This window comes from Ovis canadensis, chromosome 2, assembly GCF_042477335.2.
Source record: "Ovis canadensis isolate MfBH-ARS-UI-01 breed Bighorn chromosome 2, ARS-UI_OviCan_v2, whole genome shotgun sequence".
Classification (NCBI taxonomy): domain Eukaryota; kingdom Metazoa; phylum Chordata; class Mammalia; order Artiodactyla; family Bovidae; genus Ovis; species Ovis canadensis.
Window position 1 is genome coordinate 67,874,715 of NC_091246.1, and position 18,521 is coordinate 67,893,235.

The following is an 18,521-nucleotide window of genomic DNA, read 5'->3' on the forward strand; positions in this document are numbered from 1 at the left end:
TATCTGAATCTGGAAGGATGACTAGGATTCTGAATAATGATGAAAAAAAGAAAGGTATTCCCAGCAGAAGAAACAGATAATTCAAGGAATGTACTGGGGACGTATCTTTCTATGAAACTGGCATATACATGGGGTTTGAAGGAGAAACTTACCCGAAAAAGGCTGTGGGGGTCTATTGTTATAAAGCAAACAACCCTAAACTCAGTGACTGCACACAACACTTGTATAATATTTCTCATATATCTGCTGATCTAAGCTGAGCTCATCTAGAATGTTTCTGCTCCACATTCCTCTCACTCTGCCCGGGAGACAGTAGGTGGTCTGAGGTGTTCCCTGGAATAGAATGGCAGAGGTGCAGGAGAGCAAGCCACATGATCAACCCAAAGCCAAAGGGTGGGGAGAGATTCTGACTCTTGAGTGGAAGAAACTGTAAAGTCATATGGCAAAGAACATAGATACAGAGAGGGGTGAAGTGGAACCAGTGATGCAGTATCCAAGGGGACCTGCAAGATACCTGAACGCCATAACAAAGATTAAACTTTGCTGCTAAGAAACTAGATCTTAATTGTTCTCATCACAAAAAAGAAACAATAATTATATAACATGAAAGGGGCCAACACCAAGCTGGTCATCCTACTGCAATATGTAAATGTATCAAATCAACAAGTTGCATGCCTTAAACGTACAGTAGTACTACATGTCAGGTATATCTCAATAAAATATAAAGAGTTAAACGTTGTCCTAAGCAGTGGAAAGTCATCACTCTTTTTTGAAGCAGCAAGGAGACATTCTTAGGTCTATGTTAGATGATTCTGCCTGCTAGCTAGGTGGAGAATTAGAGTTTATAACCAGCTGAACTAGGGTAGTGGCTGTGGGAAAAGGGACAGAGGGACAAGGTAAAAATAGTTCTTATGTAGAATAAAGTAGGTCATCTTTTGGAAGAAAAATAGGAAAATTGAAGACACCATTCAGATGTCTAAAATGATATGGGGCTGAGAATATTACTAGCTATATTTACTGAACATTTATTTTGTGCCAGCTACTATTTCCAACATATTACACATATCATTTGATTAAAGTGTCACACAAAACCCACAACACAGTGTTAAGGTTTCTACCCATTTTATAAATGCAAAACCTGAGCCTTAAAGATAGTTGAGCAACTTGCCTAAGGTTCTATGCTATACTTGACAAAACTGGGGTTTAAACATAAAATTAGTTTGAATCCAGAATCTGAACTTGTAAGCTCTATGGGCTGCCTCAGCAGCACAGGGATACTGAATGAGGGAACCAGCTCTTGGGGGAACTAACATTTGATTTGGGGAAGGGACTGGATTAGCGGCTTTATAGCCTAGCCCATCATACTATTTTTGAGTAGTAACATGCCAGTGTATTTATTGGTATAAAACATCATTTTGATTATTTTTAAATGCCTTAAATTCTAATCACTTTGGCTCAAAGGGGCATTCATTTGGAAAGACTCAGAACCCATCTTCACACACACACACACACACACCATCCCCTCTCTCAAACCCTCCTGAAGTATCTTAGCTGTAATTCCCTCTTCTTAGGCTTCTAAGGGGTTTTTGTGTATTCACCGTTTGTTTCCCACAGATCCTTTGGCCCGTCTATACTTATGGTAGTCCCTAACAGGGTTGTTTTAGAAAGGCTGAGGGGTGGAGAGAAAAGAGAGCATTCAGTACGGGTTCTGGGAAGGAAGAGAAAGGAGGTTCAGGAGTTTCTAGTCCAGCTCCAGCCCTTTCCTCTCATTTTTTCCAAGTCTTCCTTCTTTCCACTCCTTTCTCTTGTCCTCAGAGACAGATCTACTCTCATCAACTCAACACATCTCTCCAAGGATGATTAACATCAGTCAATGTGTTTTCCCCCAATCATTCCTCCTAGAGAGAGACTCAAGCTCAGGTCAGAGGAACCTGGACTCTGGTCCTCTCTGAGGTGGAACAACATCTGAGGCCAGTGCAGAAGCAACGAAACCACGTCACACTTTTTATTGTACGAAACAAATACCAAACTACTGCTGCTGCCATTCAATCACTACTAGTCTGGGGAATGTGAACTGCGTCAATTTCATACCTGTATATATACAGAGGTGACTTTAAAAAGCTAGGATAGCAATGTGAAGAGCTCCCTCTCCATACATACACATATATATTTTAATTGCCATTCAGCCCTTTATTTTAAACCTCATTTATTTCACTAAATGTTATTTTAAAATGTCAACTACCTTATTGTTATGGGGGTTTCTCAACACTATGATTTGAATTCCTTTTATTCACTTATTTTTTTATTGAAGGATAACTGCTTTACAGAATTTTGTTGTTTTCTGTCAAACCTCAACATGAATCAGCCATAGATATACATATATCCCCTCTTTGCTTTTAATTTAAGGCTTTTGTACATATTTTTATTTAAAACAAAATATATAGATAATATATGCATGTGAAATGTGTACCATATAGATGTGTACCAGAATCTATAAAGAGGTGTAAATATAATTTTCCCTCTTTTGGTTCATTCAGCTTTATCACTGGATGAGATGTCCAGCTACAGGGGTACCTACAAGGTAAAGGGTACTGTGATGGTTAATTTTATGTCTACTTGACTGTGCTATGCTGGCCAGATTATTTGGTCAAATGTTATTCTGATGTTTCTATGAGAGTGTTTGTGGGACGAGATTAACATCCTAATCAGTGGATTTAGAGTAAAACAGATTGTCCTTCATAACGTGGGAAGGCCTCAAGTCAGGCACGAACACAGAAAAAAGCTGATCTTCCCTGAGCAAGAAGGAATTCTGCCAGTAAGCCTCCAAGTCTTCCTTGGGTCTCTAGTCTGCTGACCTAGCCTGCTGATTTGCGATTTACTAGGCCTCTTTGGGCTTCCCTGGTGGCTCACACAGTAAAATATCCACCTGCAATGAGGGAGACCTGGGTTCAATCCCTGGGTTAGGAAGATCATCTGAAGGAGGGCAGGGCAACACACTCCAGTATTCCTGCCTGGAGAATCCCACGGGCAGAGGAGCCTGGCAGGCTACAGCCCATGGGGTCACAAAGACTCGGACACGACGTAGTGTCTAAGCGCAGCACAGCACAAGCCTCCACAACAGTGGGAGCAAGTCCTTAAAATAAGTCTCTTTCTATATACACATCCTGCTGGTTCTGTTTCTCGGGAGGAGACTAATACAGGGATGTAGGCTTTCCCTTTCCACTCTCCCTAGGGGATAGTTTCCCAGTTCTTCCCATGTTCCCCCATGTTTCTAAGACACCAGACAGAAAAAACCCTCACCTTGGAGGCCTCAGTAGATCCATAGCCCAATCATCACCATCATACATGCCACCAGGGTTCCTTAGGACGTGCACCACTGCCTGCTCCAGCCTGCCAACTGCCAGCCTCTGCGTTGTTTTGCCTGAAAGAAGGGGGAGTTGAGGAGAGGGAGGGGGTCAGGACACCGTCTCCCCCATCAATGCAAGCATATTTGACCTGAGCAGCCCTCAGTCAGTCTAAAGCCAGCTGGTTTTAGAACAAACAGCTTGGCTCTCCCACCACCTGGGTGGGAAAACCCTGAGGCAAGTGTTTCATGCCATTCAGCAGAATTTCCTGGGTGTGTACGTGGGGGGGATGCCTGGGGGGGCAGGTGGGATTAAGTTCCAGTCTCCCATTGCAGTTTACCTGCATTTCCCAAACAAACTACTTACACTCAAAACCTGGTCTTGGGTTCTGTGACCCAAATAACAATCTTCCCCATCCTCCACTGCACAACTACTGCTGTTTCATTCATCAAAGTCAAGGTTGACAGAAGCAGTAAAGTGAGGGACAGACAGGTTATGCTGTACTTTTGTAAGATGCTGCTGATGAAGCAAGACTACCATGCAGATTTGGAGAATTTCAGAGGGTGGAAGGTGCCCCAGAGACCTGTGAGGATACAAAACATCATGTAAGTCCCCCATGTTAGCCTGCACACTCATGGGAGATTTGCACTCTGCCGAATGATCTACCTTGTGTTTCAAACACCCACCCCCAACTCTGAGTAAAATGGATTTTGCAGAAAGATGGATTACTTATTTTCCTTGGGGATTCATACAGGTCATATTGCTATCTGAAAGGCAATGGCCCTGAGTGCTCTAGAATTTTATTTCTGGATTAGATCAGAAGGCAGGGCAGTTTCTACATTGCAGTTTTCAGTGCTTTCTCCAGAACTTTTACTGAATGGTCCTTGGGATTATGCTACTGCCCTACAGTGAACACAGTAAGGAGAAAGTGAAGTTGAAGTGAAGTCACTCAGTCGTGTCCGACTCTTTGTGACCTCATGGACTATAGCCTACCAGGCTCCTTCGTCCATGGAATTTTCCAGGCAAGAGTACTAGAGTGGGTTGCCGTTTTCTTCTCCACGGGATCTTCCTGACCCAGGGATCAGACCCAGGGATCAAATCTGAGTCTCCCGCATTGCATGTAGAAACTTTACCATCTGAGCCACCTGGGAAGCCCAATAATACTGGAGTGGGTTGCCATTTCCTTCTCCAGATCTTCCCAACCTAGGGATCAAACCTGGGTCTTCCACATTGCAGGCAGATTCTTTATCAACTGAGCCATGAGGGAAGACCACAGAAAGGAATGGACCTCCCAAATCCTAGCAAGAATGTGGTCACAATCGCATGATGCAACATGAGACCCCAGAGGATAAAAAGAAAAGGGGAGGGCATAGATTTCTGGAAAAACTCCCCTCCCTTCCTCCACGTAAAGTGAACACTATCCTCACTCATGTTTGTCCTTCCTATTCTGATATTCCTTCCTCTTTCTTCATTTGCCTAGCACCCAGTTTTTTCTTATTTAACATCCATATATATTGTAGGCAGCCTTAAATCCTCCCCAGGACAAAGCTGAATATGAGTTTAAAAGGGGTAGGGCAAAGGAGAAAAAGAAAGATATGCCCATTTGAATGCAGAATTCCAAAGAATAGCAAGGAGAGATAAGAAAGCCTTCCTCAGTGATCAATGCAAAGAAATAGAGGAAAGCAATAGAATGGGAAAGACCAGAGACCTCGTCAAGAAAATGAGAGATACCAAGGGAACATTTCGTGCAAAGATGGGCACAATAAAGGACAGAAATGGTAGGGACCTAACAGAAGCAGAAGGTATTAAGAAGAGGTGGCAAGAATACACAGAAGAACTGGACAAAAAAGATCTTCATGACCCAGATAACCAGGATGGTGGATCACCCACCTAGAGCCAGACATCCTGGAATGTGAAGTCAAGTGGGCGTTAGGAAGCATCACTACGAACAAAGCTAGTGGAGGTGATGGAATTCCAGTTGAAAGATGATGCTGTGAAAGTGCTGCACTCAATATGCCAGCAAATTTGGAAAACTCAGCAGTGGCCACAGGACTGGAAAAGGTCAGTTTTCATTCCAATCCCAAAGAAAGGCAATGCCAAAGAATGCTCAAACTATCGCACAACTGCACTCACCTCACACACTAGCAAAGTAATGCTCGAAATTCTCCAAGCTAGGCTTCAAACAGTACATGAACTTCCAGATGTTCAAGCTGGATTTAGAAAAGACAGAGGAACCAGAGATCAAATTGCCAACATCCATTGGATCATCGAGAAAGCAAGTATTCCAGAAAAACATCTAATTCTGCTTTATTGACTACGCCAAAGCCTTTGACTGTGTAGATCACAATAAACTGTGGACAATTCTGAAAGAGATGGGAATACCAGACCACCTGACCTGCCTCCTGAGAAATCTGTATGCAGGTCAAGAAGCAACTGTTAGAACTGGACATGGAACAACAGACTAATTCCAAATTGTGAAAGGAGTACGTCAAGGCTGTATATTGTCACCCTGTTTATTTAACTTATATGCAGAGTATATCATGTGAATGTACATCAGGGCTAGATGAAGCACAAGCTGGAATCAAGATTGCTGGGAGAAATATCAATAACCTCAGACCTGCAGATGACACCACCCTTTTGGCAGAAAGTGAAGAACTAAAGAGTCTCTTGATGAAAGTGAAAGAGGAGAGTGAAAAAGTTGGCTTAAAACTCAACATTCAGAAAACGAAGATCTTGGCATCTGGTCCCATCACTTCATGGCAAATAGATGGGGAAACAATGGAAACAGTGATAGACTTAATTTTCCTGGGCTCCAAAGTCACTGCAGATGGTGACTGCAGCCATGAAATTAAAAGACATTTGCTCCTTGGAAATAAAGCTATGACCAACCTAGACAGTATATTAAAATTACTTTGCCAACAAAGGTCTGTCTAGTCAAAGCTATGGTTTTTCCATTAGTCATGTATGGATGTGAGAGTTGGACCATAAAAAAGCTGAGCACCAAAGAATTGATGCTTTTGAACTGTGGTGTTGGAGAAGACTCTTGAGAGTCCCTCAGACAGCAAGGAGATCAAACCAGTACGTCCTAAAGGAAATCAGTCCTGAATATTCATTGGAAGGACTGATGCTGAAGCTGAAACTCCAATACTTTGGCCACCTGATGCAAAGAACTGACTCCTTGGAAAAAGACTTTGATGTTGGGAAAGACTGAAGGCAGGAGGAGAATGGAATGACAGAGTGAGATGGTTGGATGGCATCACAGACTCGATGGAGTTCAGTTTGAGCAAGGTCTGGGAGTTGGTTAAGTACAGAGAAACCGGGCATGCTGTAGTGCATGGGGTCACAGAGAGTCAGACATGACTGAGCAACTGAACTGAACTGACGGCAGACACTGATGATCCACTGGGCACTGCTGCAACATTCTAGGGAACAGAAGTCCTTTCTTCCTGAGTGTACCTCCTAACTCATCACAGAAAAGTGCTGCTGCCAGGGACAGCGCAGCTCCTGCTCAAAAGCTTCCTTTCCTCTTCTCCCGAAGTTTGCAAAAGGACTCATTCCTGTATTTAAAGAGCAGAAGCAAACCAAACCATCATATATTTAACCATTTTTTTCTATCCACAAAAGGTGGCTTTTATTTATGAAATACGCAGATTTGAGTCAGTGCCTTGAAACCTGCTCAATTCACGGTGTTGCACTAAATGGTTTATAAATTACAGCACCTGAACCGACACAGACACAACCAAGGGTACATTTATAATATAACTAAGTTATGAGTACGCTGAATTTCCAACTCAACTAAAACATGTGCTTATTGTGTCAATTCATATTACAAAAAGCCCATAATGGAACCAAGACTCTTCTCCTTTCCTAAATTCAAGGTACTTCCAATTCCAATTTACACAAGCCTAAATTCCTAGTTTTTTTTTTTTAAATTTCAAACATATTTTAGCCTTTAAATAGTAAATACAGGAGTATAAATTGATGCAACTTTTCTAGGATGCAATTTGGCAGTAACCATCAAGAGCCTTAAAAATGTTCCTCTGCTTTCACTCAGTAATTCCATTTCAGAGAACCTATCTGCTGCAAAGGATTAAAATGCTTCTCATTGATATATTAATATAAAAATGGATTATATATAAAAAGGTGTATTTCATATTAAAAGAAAAAAAAATGGAAATAATCCAAATGGCCAACAATAGTAGAACTATCTATTTAGGCAGCAATGGTCACAGCACACACTATGATTGTGCAATTATTATGTCCTCATTTTCATGATCAGTAACTGAAATAAAAGATGCACTTTAACACAGGAAGTAACATAGAAATTCACCACTAAGCACCTTATTGATTGCAATGTCCTCCTTTTTATTAAATTATAAAACTGGCTGTCAATATACACATTTTTGGAAATGCATTTTTCTGCTTTTGTGGAGCACATGATTTTAAACAGACAAAATATTTCTATATTAACTTCTCAGTCTTCAAGCTATTTTGCACCGGTAGCCAAACTACCAAGTATAGATATTATAATATACAGTCAGAATTTATGGAAAATATTACAAAGACAAATGCCTTAAAAAGATGACAGTGCAGAGAAAACCATAGCTCTGAAACAGGTACAAAAATTTAGTCAAAATATTTTAGTCCATTATGGCTTTGCATAAAGCTTCAAAGGAAGAAAACTGAAGACACTTCTCATCAAAGGCACTTAAAGAATTGTAATAAAATACTTCTTTGAATCCGACAGTATTTTTTATCTATCTTTTTCATATTCTGTCCCTCATTGAAACAGTCTTAGAAGGCAGCTATTAATAAGGAAAAATAGTTATCATTTCTTAATATACATGTTAAAAATATGCAAACAGAATTAATACAGATTTTGGTCCATGGAAGCAAGTAACAGTATCAGACTGTAGTATTTCTCTTAATTCTGAGCCCAAAGCTCTCAATTCCCCAGATTCAGTCCCCTGGGCCCCCCAGGAGGTGCCCCACCATCGGCACAGCACGCTGAAACTGGAAAGAGCCATCCTCCCTGCTCGGCGGGAGTGCTGCTCTGAGGGAACGGCCGCGGAGCACACAGGAGTCGAAACTCGGGTATTATAATTCTGTGTCCCGGTATCGGGAAGGCTGGCCGTAATAACCGCGCCTTGAGTGTTCTGACAGCTGCTGCCGGTATTCCTCCTCCTCAGCATCACTGCCATAGCTTCCTCTGGGATCCTGATAAAGTCTGGCAGGGCCTTTCTGTGGCTCGGGGGGCCTGGAACTAACAAAGAGAGAGGGTTACGTGCAGCCCAAAGCTCGGGCCTCCCTGCCCGTCCATGCTGCATGCAGGGGGCAACTGCCCAGGACAGATGACTTACCTGAGTCACACTCTGCTGACAAACCAGGGCACTCCTGGCCCCGTTTCAGGTTCACAGAGTGGTGGAATTGAGGATAGGAATAACAGGTCAAGGCCGATACCCACTCAAGTAGCGAGTGGGGAAGACAGACACATAACTCCCTGACCTAAGCACCCTCCAGTCCGATGAGGGCGCCTTCCTGAGATCACTGGTCAAAAGTTCACAAGCAGAGTGAGTTCTTCACCAGTTTTGGTCAATTATACCAACTCCCCTCTGTTGCCAGGGGCCTCCTGGTCAGCTGTGCCACTATTTGATTGGTAAAGAAGAAACTTGCCTCTAGTTTTCTATTGCTGTAAAACTAGACTCCAGTTTCCAGTCAGAATGGTTGCAAGAAAATGTGGTTTTGTTTCCTATTCTCGGATGCAAGAAATGATCCAGTGCAAAACCTCAATAGGAAGACTCTGTGATAATCACTACTGCTTATGCAGCACTTTAAACATAAGGCATCCTACCAACACCAGTCAATTGACGTTCCCTTTCCCTCAGACCACAGCTCACACACAGCCTGACTTTGCTAAGTGACACAAAAGGATTACTGAGCTTGTTGGCCAACAGCTAGAAAATATTAACAATGAAACAACTGGCATCTAAACCCCAGGAATTTTGCTCATGAACTATCCTAACACAATTTAACACATCTGTGGCTCCAATTGGATTTCCCCAATTGGCTCATCAGTAAAGAATCCACCTACAATGCAGAAGCTGCAGGAGATGCTGGTTTGATCCCTGGGTGGGAAAGATCCCCTGGAGGAGGGCATGGCAACCCACTCCAGTATTCTTGAATGGAGAATCCCATGAACAGAGGAGTCTGGTGGGCTACAGTCCACAGGGTTGCAAAGAGCTGGACATGACTGAAGCAACTTAGCATGCACACACATGGCTCCAATTGTCAGTGATTACACTGTGTTGGAGAGGGAAATGGCAACCCACTCCAGTATTCTTGCCTGGAGAACTCCACGGGCAGAAAAGACTAGTCGGCTACAGTCCATGGGGTTGCAAAGGGTCGGACATGATTGAGCAACTAAACAACACCACTGTGTTAGTTTTAGCACGCAATCAACACTACCGTAAAACTTTGACTCTATGGTCTTTATAATTAAATTTGACTGAATAAGTAAACAGTTTACCAGAAGAAAAAAAAAACAAAAAAACTTTCCTGTTACTTTGAAATGTAGGTGAAAAAAAATTCTTAAGCATCAAAGTCCTACACAAGCCCCTTTTTTACACCTATACCCTCAGAGCAGCCCTTACCTTGTGTACTGGGGTGGGCCCTGATCCGGCTTGTGTGTTTTGATTGGAACTGCATAGATATCAGGATGCTTCTGAGCAATTTCAATCTGTGGAGATTATGGGGGTAAAAAAAGAACAAGAGGGAAGGGATGAATGACTAGCCAGTCAGCTTGCTCATTTCCTGCTGCTTCCATTGTCCAATCCCATTTTAGCCAAGAAGAGGAAAGACAGAAGCAAACCTCTAGTTTCCAGAGATGTATGTGATGCCTAGTGGTAAATGTCAAATAGGAAAAATGTTTAAAACTAATGAAAGTCTGCCACATGCTACAACATGGTTGAACCTTTAGGACACTACACGAAGTGAAATAAATCAGCCACAAAAAAGACAAATATTGTATGATTCCACTTCTGTGAGGCTCCTGAGCTGTCAAATTCATAGAGACAGAAAACAGAATGGTGGTTAACGGGCTGGAGGAAGGGAAAATGAGGAATAATTAATATACACAGAGTTTTAGTTGGGGAGGACGACAAAATTCTAGAGATCGATGATAGAGATGGTTACACAAAAATGTGAGTATACTAATGCCACCAAACACTTAAAAATGTTAAAGATGGTAAGTTCCATGTATATTTTACCACCAAAAGAAGCACAAAAGAAAAAGAGTGTGGGTCATCTCTTGCCTTCTGAGATGGCCCACACTCTGTCCATAGCGTGCTTCTCCAGGGCCACTCTTGCCTTTGGAGACAGACTGCAGTCTGTCTGTGGAATGTATCTCTCTAAATACATCCACTTTGTTACTAATTACTTTCTCTCTCACTGAATTCTTTCTGCAAAGAGGCATAAAGAACCTGAGTTCCAATAAGCCCTGACACCAGGAACTAAGGCCCCCTCCCAGTTGGAGGATAGAATTATGTGGACCCTCCTGACTTCAGTCAACTACAGCCTGGACTCTGTCAACCTCTGTTCCAATTCCATGCTGAAGTCTTCTCTATTCAAGCCCTCTTATGAACATGCACATAGCCTTAGTCTTAAACCTCCCTAAATTTCCAGTTCAGGGAGACTGCTTTGGGAAAAGATCCCTTGTGTTTTCCTTACTTGCTGCAGGTAATAAATCCTTCTTTTCCCCTACCTTCCCCCTCTAAAAAAGAAAAAGGCTCAGAAGCACTGCAAGTGTTGTGACCAATTTAAATGAAGAAAACTCCCATAACCACTGGGCCGAAATGCTCCAGAAACCTTTATTTAATAAATGTTACAGTGAAAAATAATTTTGAAGAGGCCACAGATTCTCTTGTCACGCTTTCCTATTCCAGAACCCAATATAAAGTTCTGAAGCACAAAGAGTAGAATCCTATTCACCTGCAATGTCAGGTTTTCTTGACTGGAAGGAAAAGGATGTGCTAATAGCTGGCAATCTGAAAATGACACACGCATTGGAGGTGCCTTTGTATCACGCATGTCAACATACCCTTTCATGTTTGCGGCAGTGGCAAAAGGACTGTAAATCATTACACTGCAATGGAACTTCTTTAAAATTCTTATTGTTGATACACTAAAATGACCCAGTGATTAAAAACAATTACCCTTGCATTCTGTGCTTCCTGGAGCTCTTGCATTCTCTGTAACTTTGCCTTGTGATCCATCTTCTCAAATATTTTTACTTTGCCCAGGACAGACTTGGGAGCATTGTGCTGCTCCTCACTGCCCTCTCCCGTCTCCTCACTCTCTGGGGGAGGGACGGGAGTGGAGGGCTTCAGTATAGGCCGTCCAAAAGTGGGTTTCGCTGCAATAGGAGGAGGACAACCTTTGGTAGATGCCCCTGGAATTTCGTTACCAGCAGCAGCTGAGGGGTTTGACTTGTATTCATAAGATCTGGAGAAGTCAAAAGATTCTTCTCTGTTTTGGGTTTTGGCCTGCAGAGAGCAATGACATAGTTTTAACCTTGAGCTTTCAGTTTATTTTCAAATCTCTATTAGTGATTTAATACACTCCATTTCCTGATCAGTTTCCAAAGGTGGTCAACAAATTCCACTCCAACAAGGAATCAAATACAAGGTACATGGCCAAGATCTGGCATCCAAAGCCCTACCTCACTCCCTACAGAAGAGTATTAAGTGCTCGAGGAAACCAAGAGGGTGCTGGGAGGCCTGCAAGTGCTAGAGGACGATCAGACCTAACTCTGTCCTAGAGGAGATTTGAATCCTAGGGAGGACCTAGAGCAAGTCAGGCTTCAGGATGGAAGAGTGGCTCCTGAGTTCACACCATGCTGAGGGGACGTGCCTTGGCCCAGAGGTCCACCCAGAAGTGAGGAGACGGGGGTGGGGAGCGGTAAGGGAGAATATCATGCTGATGGCCGCTTTGTCTTCATACTTTCATCTTAGGCCGCTTGTAAACTTTCACTCATCTATATTATTAGGTCACCAATTACCTCTCAGAGCTCACAATGAATTATTACTTTCTTCTTATCTAAAGCACTGAGTTAGGAAGAGAAACTTTAATGGGTTCTAAGGGAAAGCCTATAGTTATAGCTGTGATTCAGAGAGGCTGAAAAATCATATGATATTGATTTTTTCTGGACAATGGTTTATTTAAAAAATAAACTGTCCTCATAATGAGAGGCACTGTAAACAATAGTGGTGATTGTTTCCTTTAGCAAGTCATCAGGAAGGATTTTTTCAGGTGCATCTAAATCAGATTGTGGGCAGAAAAATTTAATTGGATAGAAGAAGAAAAACAGATTCTATGACAGGTGATTCTGGGCATGCAGTATTCATCCAACTTTTATTCTTTCTACATAAACAAACAAACAAATAAAAAACAAAAGGAAACAAACACTAACAGTCCTAAAATTGTACCCTCTTCTAAAACTGCCTTTCCATTTTACGTTTTTGCCATTTCTTAATTTTTTGGATTCACCCAAAAGATAGGCTCCAGTGGAGAACCCAGTTGGTCAAAACCATAATCCAGTGCCATCTTACTGTGCATGCTCTGCCCTGGCTAGGCTGAGCTCCAGGTGAGCTCCATGTGTTTCTTCCTCCTTCCCATCCTGGGTGTCCCAGCCACGTACCTTGGGCGGCTCTGGCTTGAATGCCGGGGGTGGGCTATTGTCCCTAAGTTGATCTCTGCTAGCAGCCCTCCTCATCTGAGCTCGTGGCTCTGGGCTGGGTTTCCTTATGCTCTACAAGACATAAACGTTCATTCACAACGAGAACATCCCAGCAGGAAGAAGAGAGCCACTGGTCTTCTTTGCTGGAGTTCTTCAAACTTGTAGGAATTAAGATGTTAAGGTTCCTAAAGTGCGTAAGTTGAGCTACTGACCCAGTGCTTCTTTACTGAAAAGGCAGATACCTGGTATACTCTCCCATCAGCAAGTGTTTAAGGTGTATTTTTTCCAAAACTAGCTGCATCTCTCCCTTTACAGTAAGAAAACAAGAGGTTTTTGTAAAGCTTTGTCGCTAACAGCTGTTAATATTTTATTCTTCGCTAACAGCTGTTAATATTTTATTCTTTTTTTCTTTCGTGTTTGGCCACACCATGCGGCATGCATCACCCTAGTTTCCCACATCCCCTGAAGTGGAAGTGTGGAGTCTTAACTACCTGACCACCAGGGAATTAACTACCTGACCACCAGTTGTTAACAGTTTAAAGCATTAGCTCAACTGTATCTGCAGACATTCATGAGTTAATTTACTTTTTATGACTTGTCGACAGTATATACTAATTTTTTTTGTGTCATGGTGAATTGTTCCTCCTTTCAACTTACATATTTGGTCCTTCTATATTGTAAAGAACAAACTTCACTGAAACAGCCTAAACTGCTGAAGACAAGTCCACAGAAATCCAAATATATGGAGAATCTTGTCTGCAAAGGTCATTATCCCAGTGTTCTCTGAGGTGCAACCAGTAACTACTTTGGTCCTAACTTAGTGCTGGCAATGTGATTTCTAGAATCACAGAAGCAGTCTATTCACTGGCCAGTGGATGCATAGTACGTGAGATCAGACATAATTAATCAATAAACTCAATTGAAAAACTGAAATACAAGAGAGAAGGAAACTGATGGGGAAACACTCAGGAGTTTTGGCAAGATTAGAAAGGTTAAAGGTAGGGTGGAGAAGAAAAAGCACAGATACCTAAGAGTACAGAGAGAGACCTAATCAAAGGTTACAAGTAAATACAACAATATTGTATTTAAAAATAATGCCCCACTGGTAATTTGGACAGCTGGCCTCACATCATGACATCATGCCCAGGGGCATCTGTGGGGTGAGTGCTGACCACTCAACCTCTCCCAGCACTTGGTTCCTGTCCCACTCCCCTCTAGACCACATCCACAATCACACAGGCATTAGCTTGGAATGAGAGGCTCCCTAGATATCAACCACTCCGACCCTTAGGTATACCTGCCTCAGCACCCTGAATAAGCTGTTGGCCAAAGCAATTCGAGTGAAACACCAGAACCTCCTTTTCCTGCCCAGGCCTGCCTCGCCTCACCTCCTCATGCTGCACCGGCTCCGAGGAGCGGGTGATGGAAGACACCAGCGGCTCCTCAGCTGGCTCATCCAGCTCATTGTCAGTGTAGGCGCCTCCTTCACCGTCGGTGTCTTCAAAGTCACTGATGAGGCGGCTGTCGCAACTCAGATAGTCCGCGCCCATGGCGGTTAAGTAGGACATGCGGTCTTCGGGATCATCATCCATCCCTTCCATCTAGAGGAATTTGTTTCGGAGGGTCAGTGGGATCTGAGATGGCTCCTGGGAGTGAGGACTCAAGAAAATTCCCAAGGGCACAGCCAAGGGACTGAAACCTCGACTTGTTCGAGAAAAGGAAGTTCACCTTTATCTTCCTGAAATCACTTGGCTTTAAATGACTATGTAAATTTTTGTGTAGAGACTTAAATTAGAAACCCTCCACCCTATCTCTCCTTGCCACCATCCATCAGGCTTCCTCACATTGTGCACTTTTCTTCCAGAATCTGGCTCCCCTCCAGTTTTTTCTGATGAACTGGTCTCCCAGAGATAAGTGCATGCTGCCTGGAGCTGCACGCCTCTCCACTCACCCACGAGATTCTCAAATCCTTGAAGGAAGAAGCTCCATCATGCTCAGCCTGTTCTCACCACGGAGGCTAGCAGAGAGCCGCAGCAGGCATAAGCAGTCAGTACATGCTAGATACTCTGACTGAACATGCAATTCCTAAAGGGCAGGGCTAGGACTCAACCATTAACTGGTAATAGAGGCACTTACGGAACAAAATCGTACCCTGAATGTCTCACAAACGACCTCAATTCAGCTGCACCGCAGAGTACCAGCACCGGGGGCTCCTAGTGCCACAGGCAGTCTCTAATTTCTCTGCTCCCTTCCTGCAGGAGGGCTGTGAGAGCCCTTCCTCCACACAGAAGTGGGCCAAGGTCAGGAGCCTATACCAGATTCTAGTGCTCTCCCATCACCTACACAAAACCCTAGCACTCCTCCTCTGCCAACCTGCTTTCTAACACAACGATTCCAACTCCATTAGCTTTCCCTCCTTCTATTAATTCTTAACTATGTTCTCCACGCCCTCAACCTAACCCCTCATCTCCCCTCATCTCTGGGTTTCCCAGGTCCTTGGTAATAAGCTGTGGAGTTCAGCACAAGGTCTTGTAAGCTCTGATTAGTGTGCTTGGAACACAACACTAGTTACTACATTAAAAGCAAAAGGGAAGTGAATGTAGGGCTGCATATATCCCATTCTGCTTTTCTTGTAAAAGTCCCTTTGTTTTATTACTTTTCCAGAGAATTTACAAATTTTTGAACAATTGAAGCATATGCTGAGATTACTTGAAATGTGCATGGTTTTACTACATTCACTACCCTCTTGAGAAAAAAATCCAGAACACAGACTCTCACCTCACAGCAGAGCATCTGTGTCACATACCTTTCCTTCGGAAACCCAGACTGCTTCTCCTTGCTGATGCTGAATCGTGTCTTTCAAGCTGCCAAACCAGCTGTCGTTGGCTGAATTGAGGTTGATAGTAGCTACAGAAATGTAAACCAAAAGGTGTGCCTCAATTTCACGTTTATTAGAAAACGTATTGGCCATAACTTACCCTAACTTGTCATATTTCAATTAAAACTTTAGAAATAGAAGAGAAAGCTGGCACATATTTGAACCCTATTCTTTCAACTGAATATAATTAAAACTGTTACCATCTATCTGTTGAAGTCTGCATTATAGGTGGATGTCATAAAACTAAAAATGGATTTATGTTTATTTTTCAGAAAAGCTACCTTTAAAAAATATGTTTTTAAGAAATGAATTTGAGTCAGTTGTAGTGAGGTAGATCAACCTAGAGCCTGTTATACAGGGTGAAGTAAGTCAGAGAGAGAAGAAATATCACATATTAATGCATGTATAGGGAATCTAGAAAAATAGTACTGATGAACCTATTTGCAAGGAAGGAATGGTGATGCAGACGTAAAGAACAGACTTGTCAACACACTAGGGGAAGGAGAGGGTAGGATGACTTGAGAAAGTAGCATAGACATATATACACTATCATGTATAAAACAGATAGCTAGGGAGAAGCTGCTCTATAACATAGGGAGCCCAGCCTGGCACTCTGATGACCTAGAGTGGGTGCGATGAGAAAGGGGGAAGGAGGATCAAGAGGGACAGTATGTGTACACACACACACACACATATAAATATATAAAATCATAACTGATTCATGTTGTTGTATGGCAGAAACCAACTCAACACTGTAAAGCAATTTTCTTCCAATTAAAAAATAAATTTAAAAAATATATTTTTAAAGAGTGTGCTTTCAAGGGCAACAATAACACATCTAAATAAAATATAAAAGTACATATTTTAAAAATCAATATATAGATATGAACAGTAAAAGAAAAATATATACCAATGTACTGTTTATCTCGAATAAAAAACTAAATGTATGTCATTTTGATAGGCTTAAACATTTCAGAAAATAGATACAGACTAACCAACTCTACAGGTGTGTGTATTCATGGGACACACATTTTCTATTCTGAACAAAATGCTTCCTACATAATAGCACTTACTAGGACTGACCAAGCACTTTCCTAAATACGTTACATGGATTAGTTCACTTTATGCTTAGACAAACCTTGCAAGGTGGGTGTTGCTATCATCCCTATTCTATAGATAAAAAACTGAGGCACAGCAGTGAAAGTAACTAGTCTAAGGCCTCACACCAAGCAAGTGGAAAAGCCTGGATGCAAACTCAGAAGTCTGCTTGTAGAGCTTATGGCTTCAGCCACTGCGTGACTCAGCCCATCTGAAACATGAATTTGGAGTACCAGGATAAAATACCAACCAGTAAAATACATGTGATCATTCTTCAGCAATACTTTGGACCTAAAATGATCAAATTCCAGATAAATCGGTACTTTTTAGAGCTACATCATCATGGCCTATTATTCAGCCCATTATGTGTCACCCAAAAGAAAACTGGATCTTATTGCTGAAAGTTGTTAGGCAGCCTGCTCCATCTATCCTGAAGTCTGCATACTTCTCTATAAATAACTCCAAAGAACCAGAAAGCACATTTTGTAAGCAATTTTGCTTCAGGATTTTCTTCCCAGTAACATACAGCATTCTTTCATTTAAAAAGTCCCAACATTGACCTTGGAAAATCCTGAACAAGCTGACAATTTCCTGGGCTATTAATTATTTATAGTATTAGAATAAACTGATACCTTGGACAACTAAAAGAAAATCAACCTTGTTTCCTTGGACTTTTGTACCCTTACCGTGTGTGTGTGTTAGTCGCTTAGTTGTGTCAGAATCTTTGTAACCCCATGGACTGCAGCCTGCCAGACTCCTCTGTCCATGGAATTCTCTGGGCAAGAATACTGGAGTGGGTTCATTCCCAACCCAGGGATCAAACTTATGTCTCCAGCATCTCCTACATTGGCAGGTGGGTTCTTTACCACTAGCGCCATCTGGGAAGCCTTATCATAGTACCTTGTAAAGATTACTATCCTCTTGGTAACAGAAGTGACATTGGGCACCCCAGGGACAAAATGAGTGATCTCCACTCTGTAACATTCTGTATACAGAATGTTCAGCTACCTTTTTGAGCTTTATGCAGAAGTTGTCTAAGATGAGTACAGTTTGTATTTATCATGAGGAAAACCTAAAATTAAAAGGGCCACTTGTGAAATGCAGAAAATATGTTCATGCCCCCTGATAAAGTGAAACAAGCCAGAAGCCTCTTACCGAATTCATATTGAAGTCTAGTGCATGGGAAAAAAGAAAAAGCAGTAATTTCTAACTGAGTTGGTAGCATTCAAATCATGCACTTTACCTCTCTTTAAGAGGTGGGAGCACAGCCATGATGCTGCCTTCCTTTCTCTTAGAATCAAGTTCCTTTGGTTTACTGTTGACTTTTGCTCTTCAGGTTTCTCAGATTCTTCGACTACAAGCCATTAGGTTAACTCCTATCATTTCCAACCTCTGGATTAGACTCATGCTTCCTTGGATAGACTAAATACATCTCTCAAACTCCAGAAGGTGAAATACTGAAAGGAGC

The 18,521-nt window shown here is 42.2% G+C and overlaps 1 protein-coding gene across 7 annotated transcripts in view; it reads right to left on the reverse strand.

The window, feature by feature from the left end:
• Positions 1 to 7,685: 7,685 nt before the first annotated feature.
• Positions 7,686 to 18,521, reverse strand: part of TJP2 (tight junction protein 2) — a 126,010-nt gene continuing 115,174 nt past the window's right edge. For 3 of the 7 annotated variants that reach the window (XM_069576368.1, XM_069576367.1, XM_069576369.1), the window contains 6 exons: positions 15,884 to 15,984; positions 14,466 to 14,678; positions 13,039 to 13,149; positions 11,555 to 11,884; positions 9,995 to 10,080; positions 7,686 to 8,607 (listed from right to left, as the gene is read on the reverse strand). In XM_069576368.1, coding sequence (XP_069432469.1) covers positions 8,442 to 8,607; positions 9,995 to 10,080; positions 11,555 to 11,884; positions 13,039 to 13,149; positions 14,466 to 14,678; positions 15,884 to 15,984 — 1,007 coding nt within the window. In that variant the 3' untranslated portion in view covers positions 7,686 to 8,441. The remainder of the gene's footprint in view (positions 8,608 to 9,994; positions 10,081 to 11,554; positions 11,885 to 13,038; positions 13,150 to 14,465; positions 14,679 to 15,883; positions 15,985 to 18,521) is intronic. The other 4 variants (XM_069576371.1, XM_069576370.1, XM_069576373.1 and 1 more) reach the window with 2 other exon arrangements.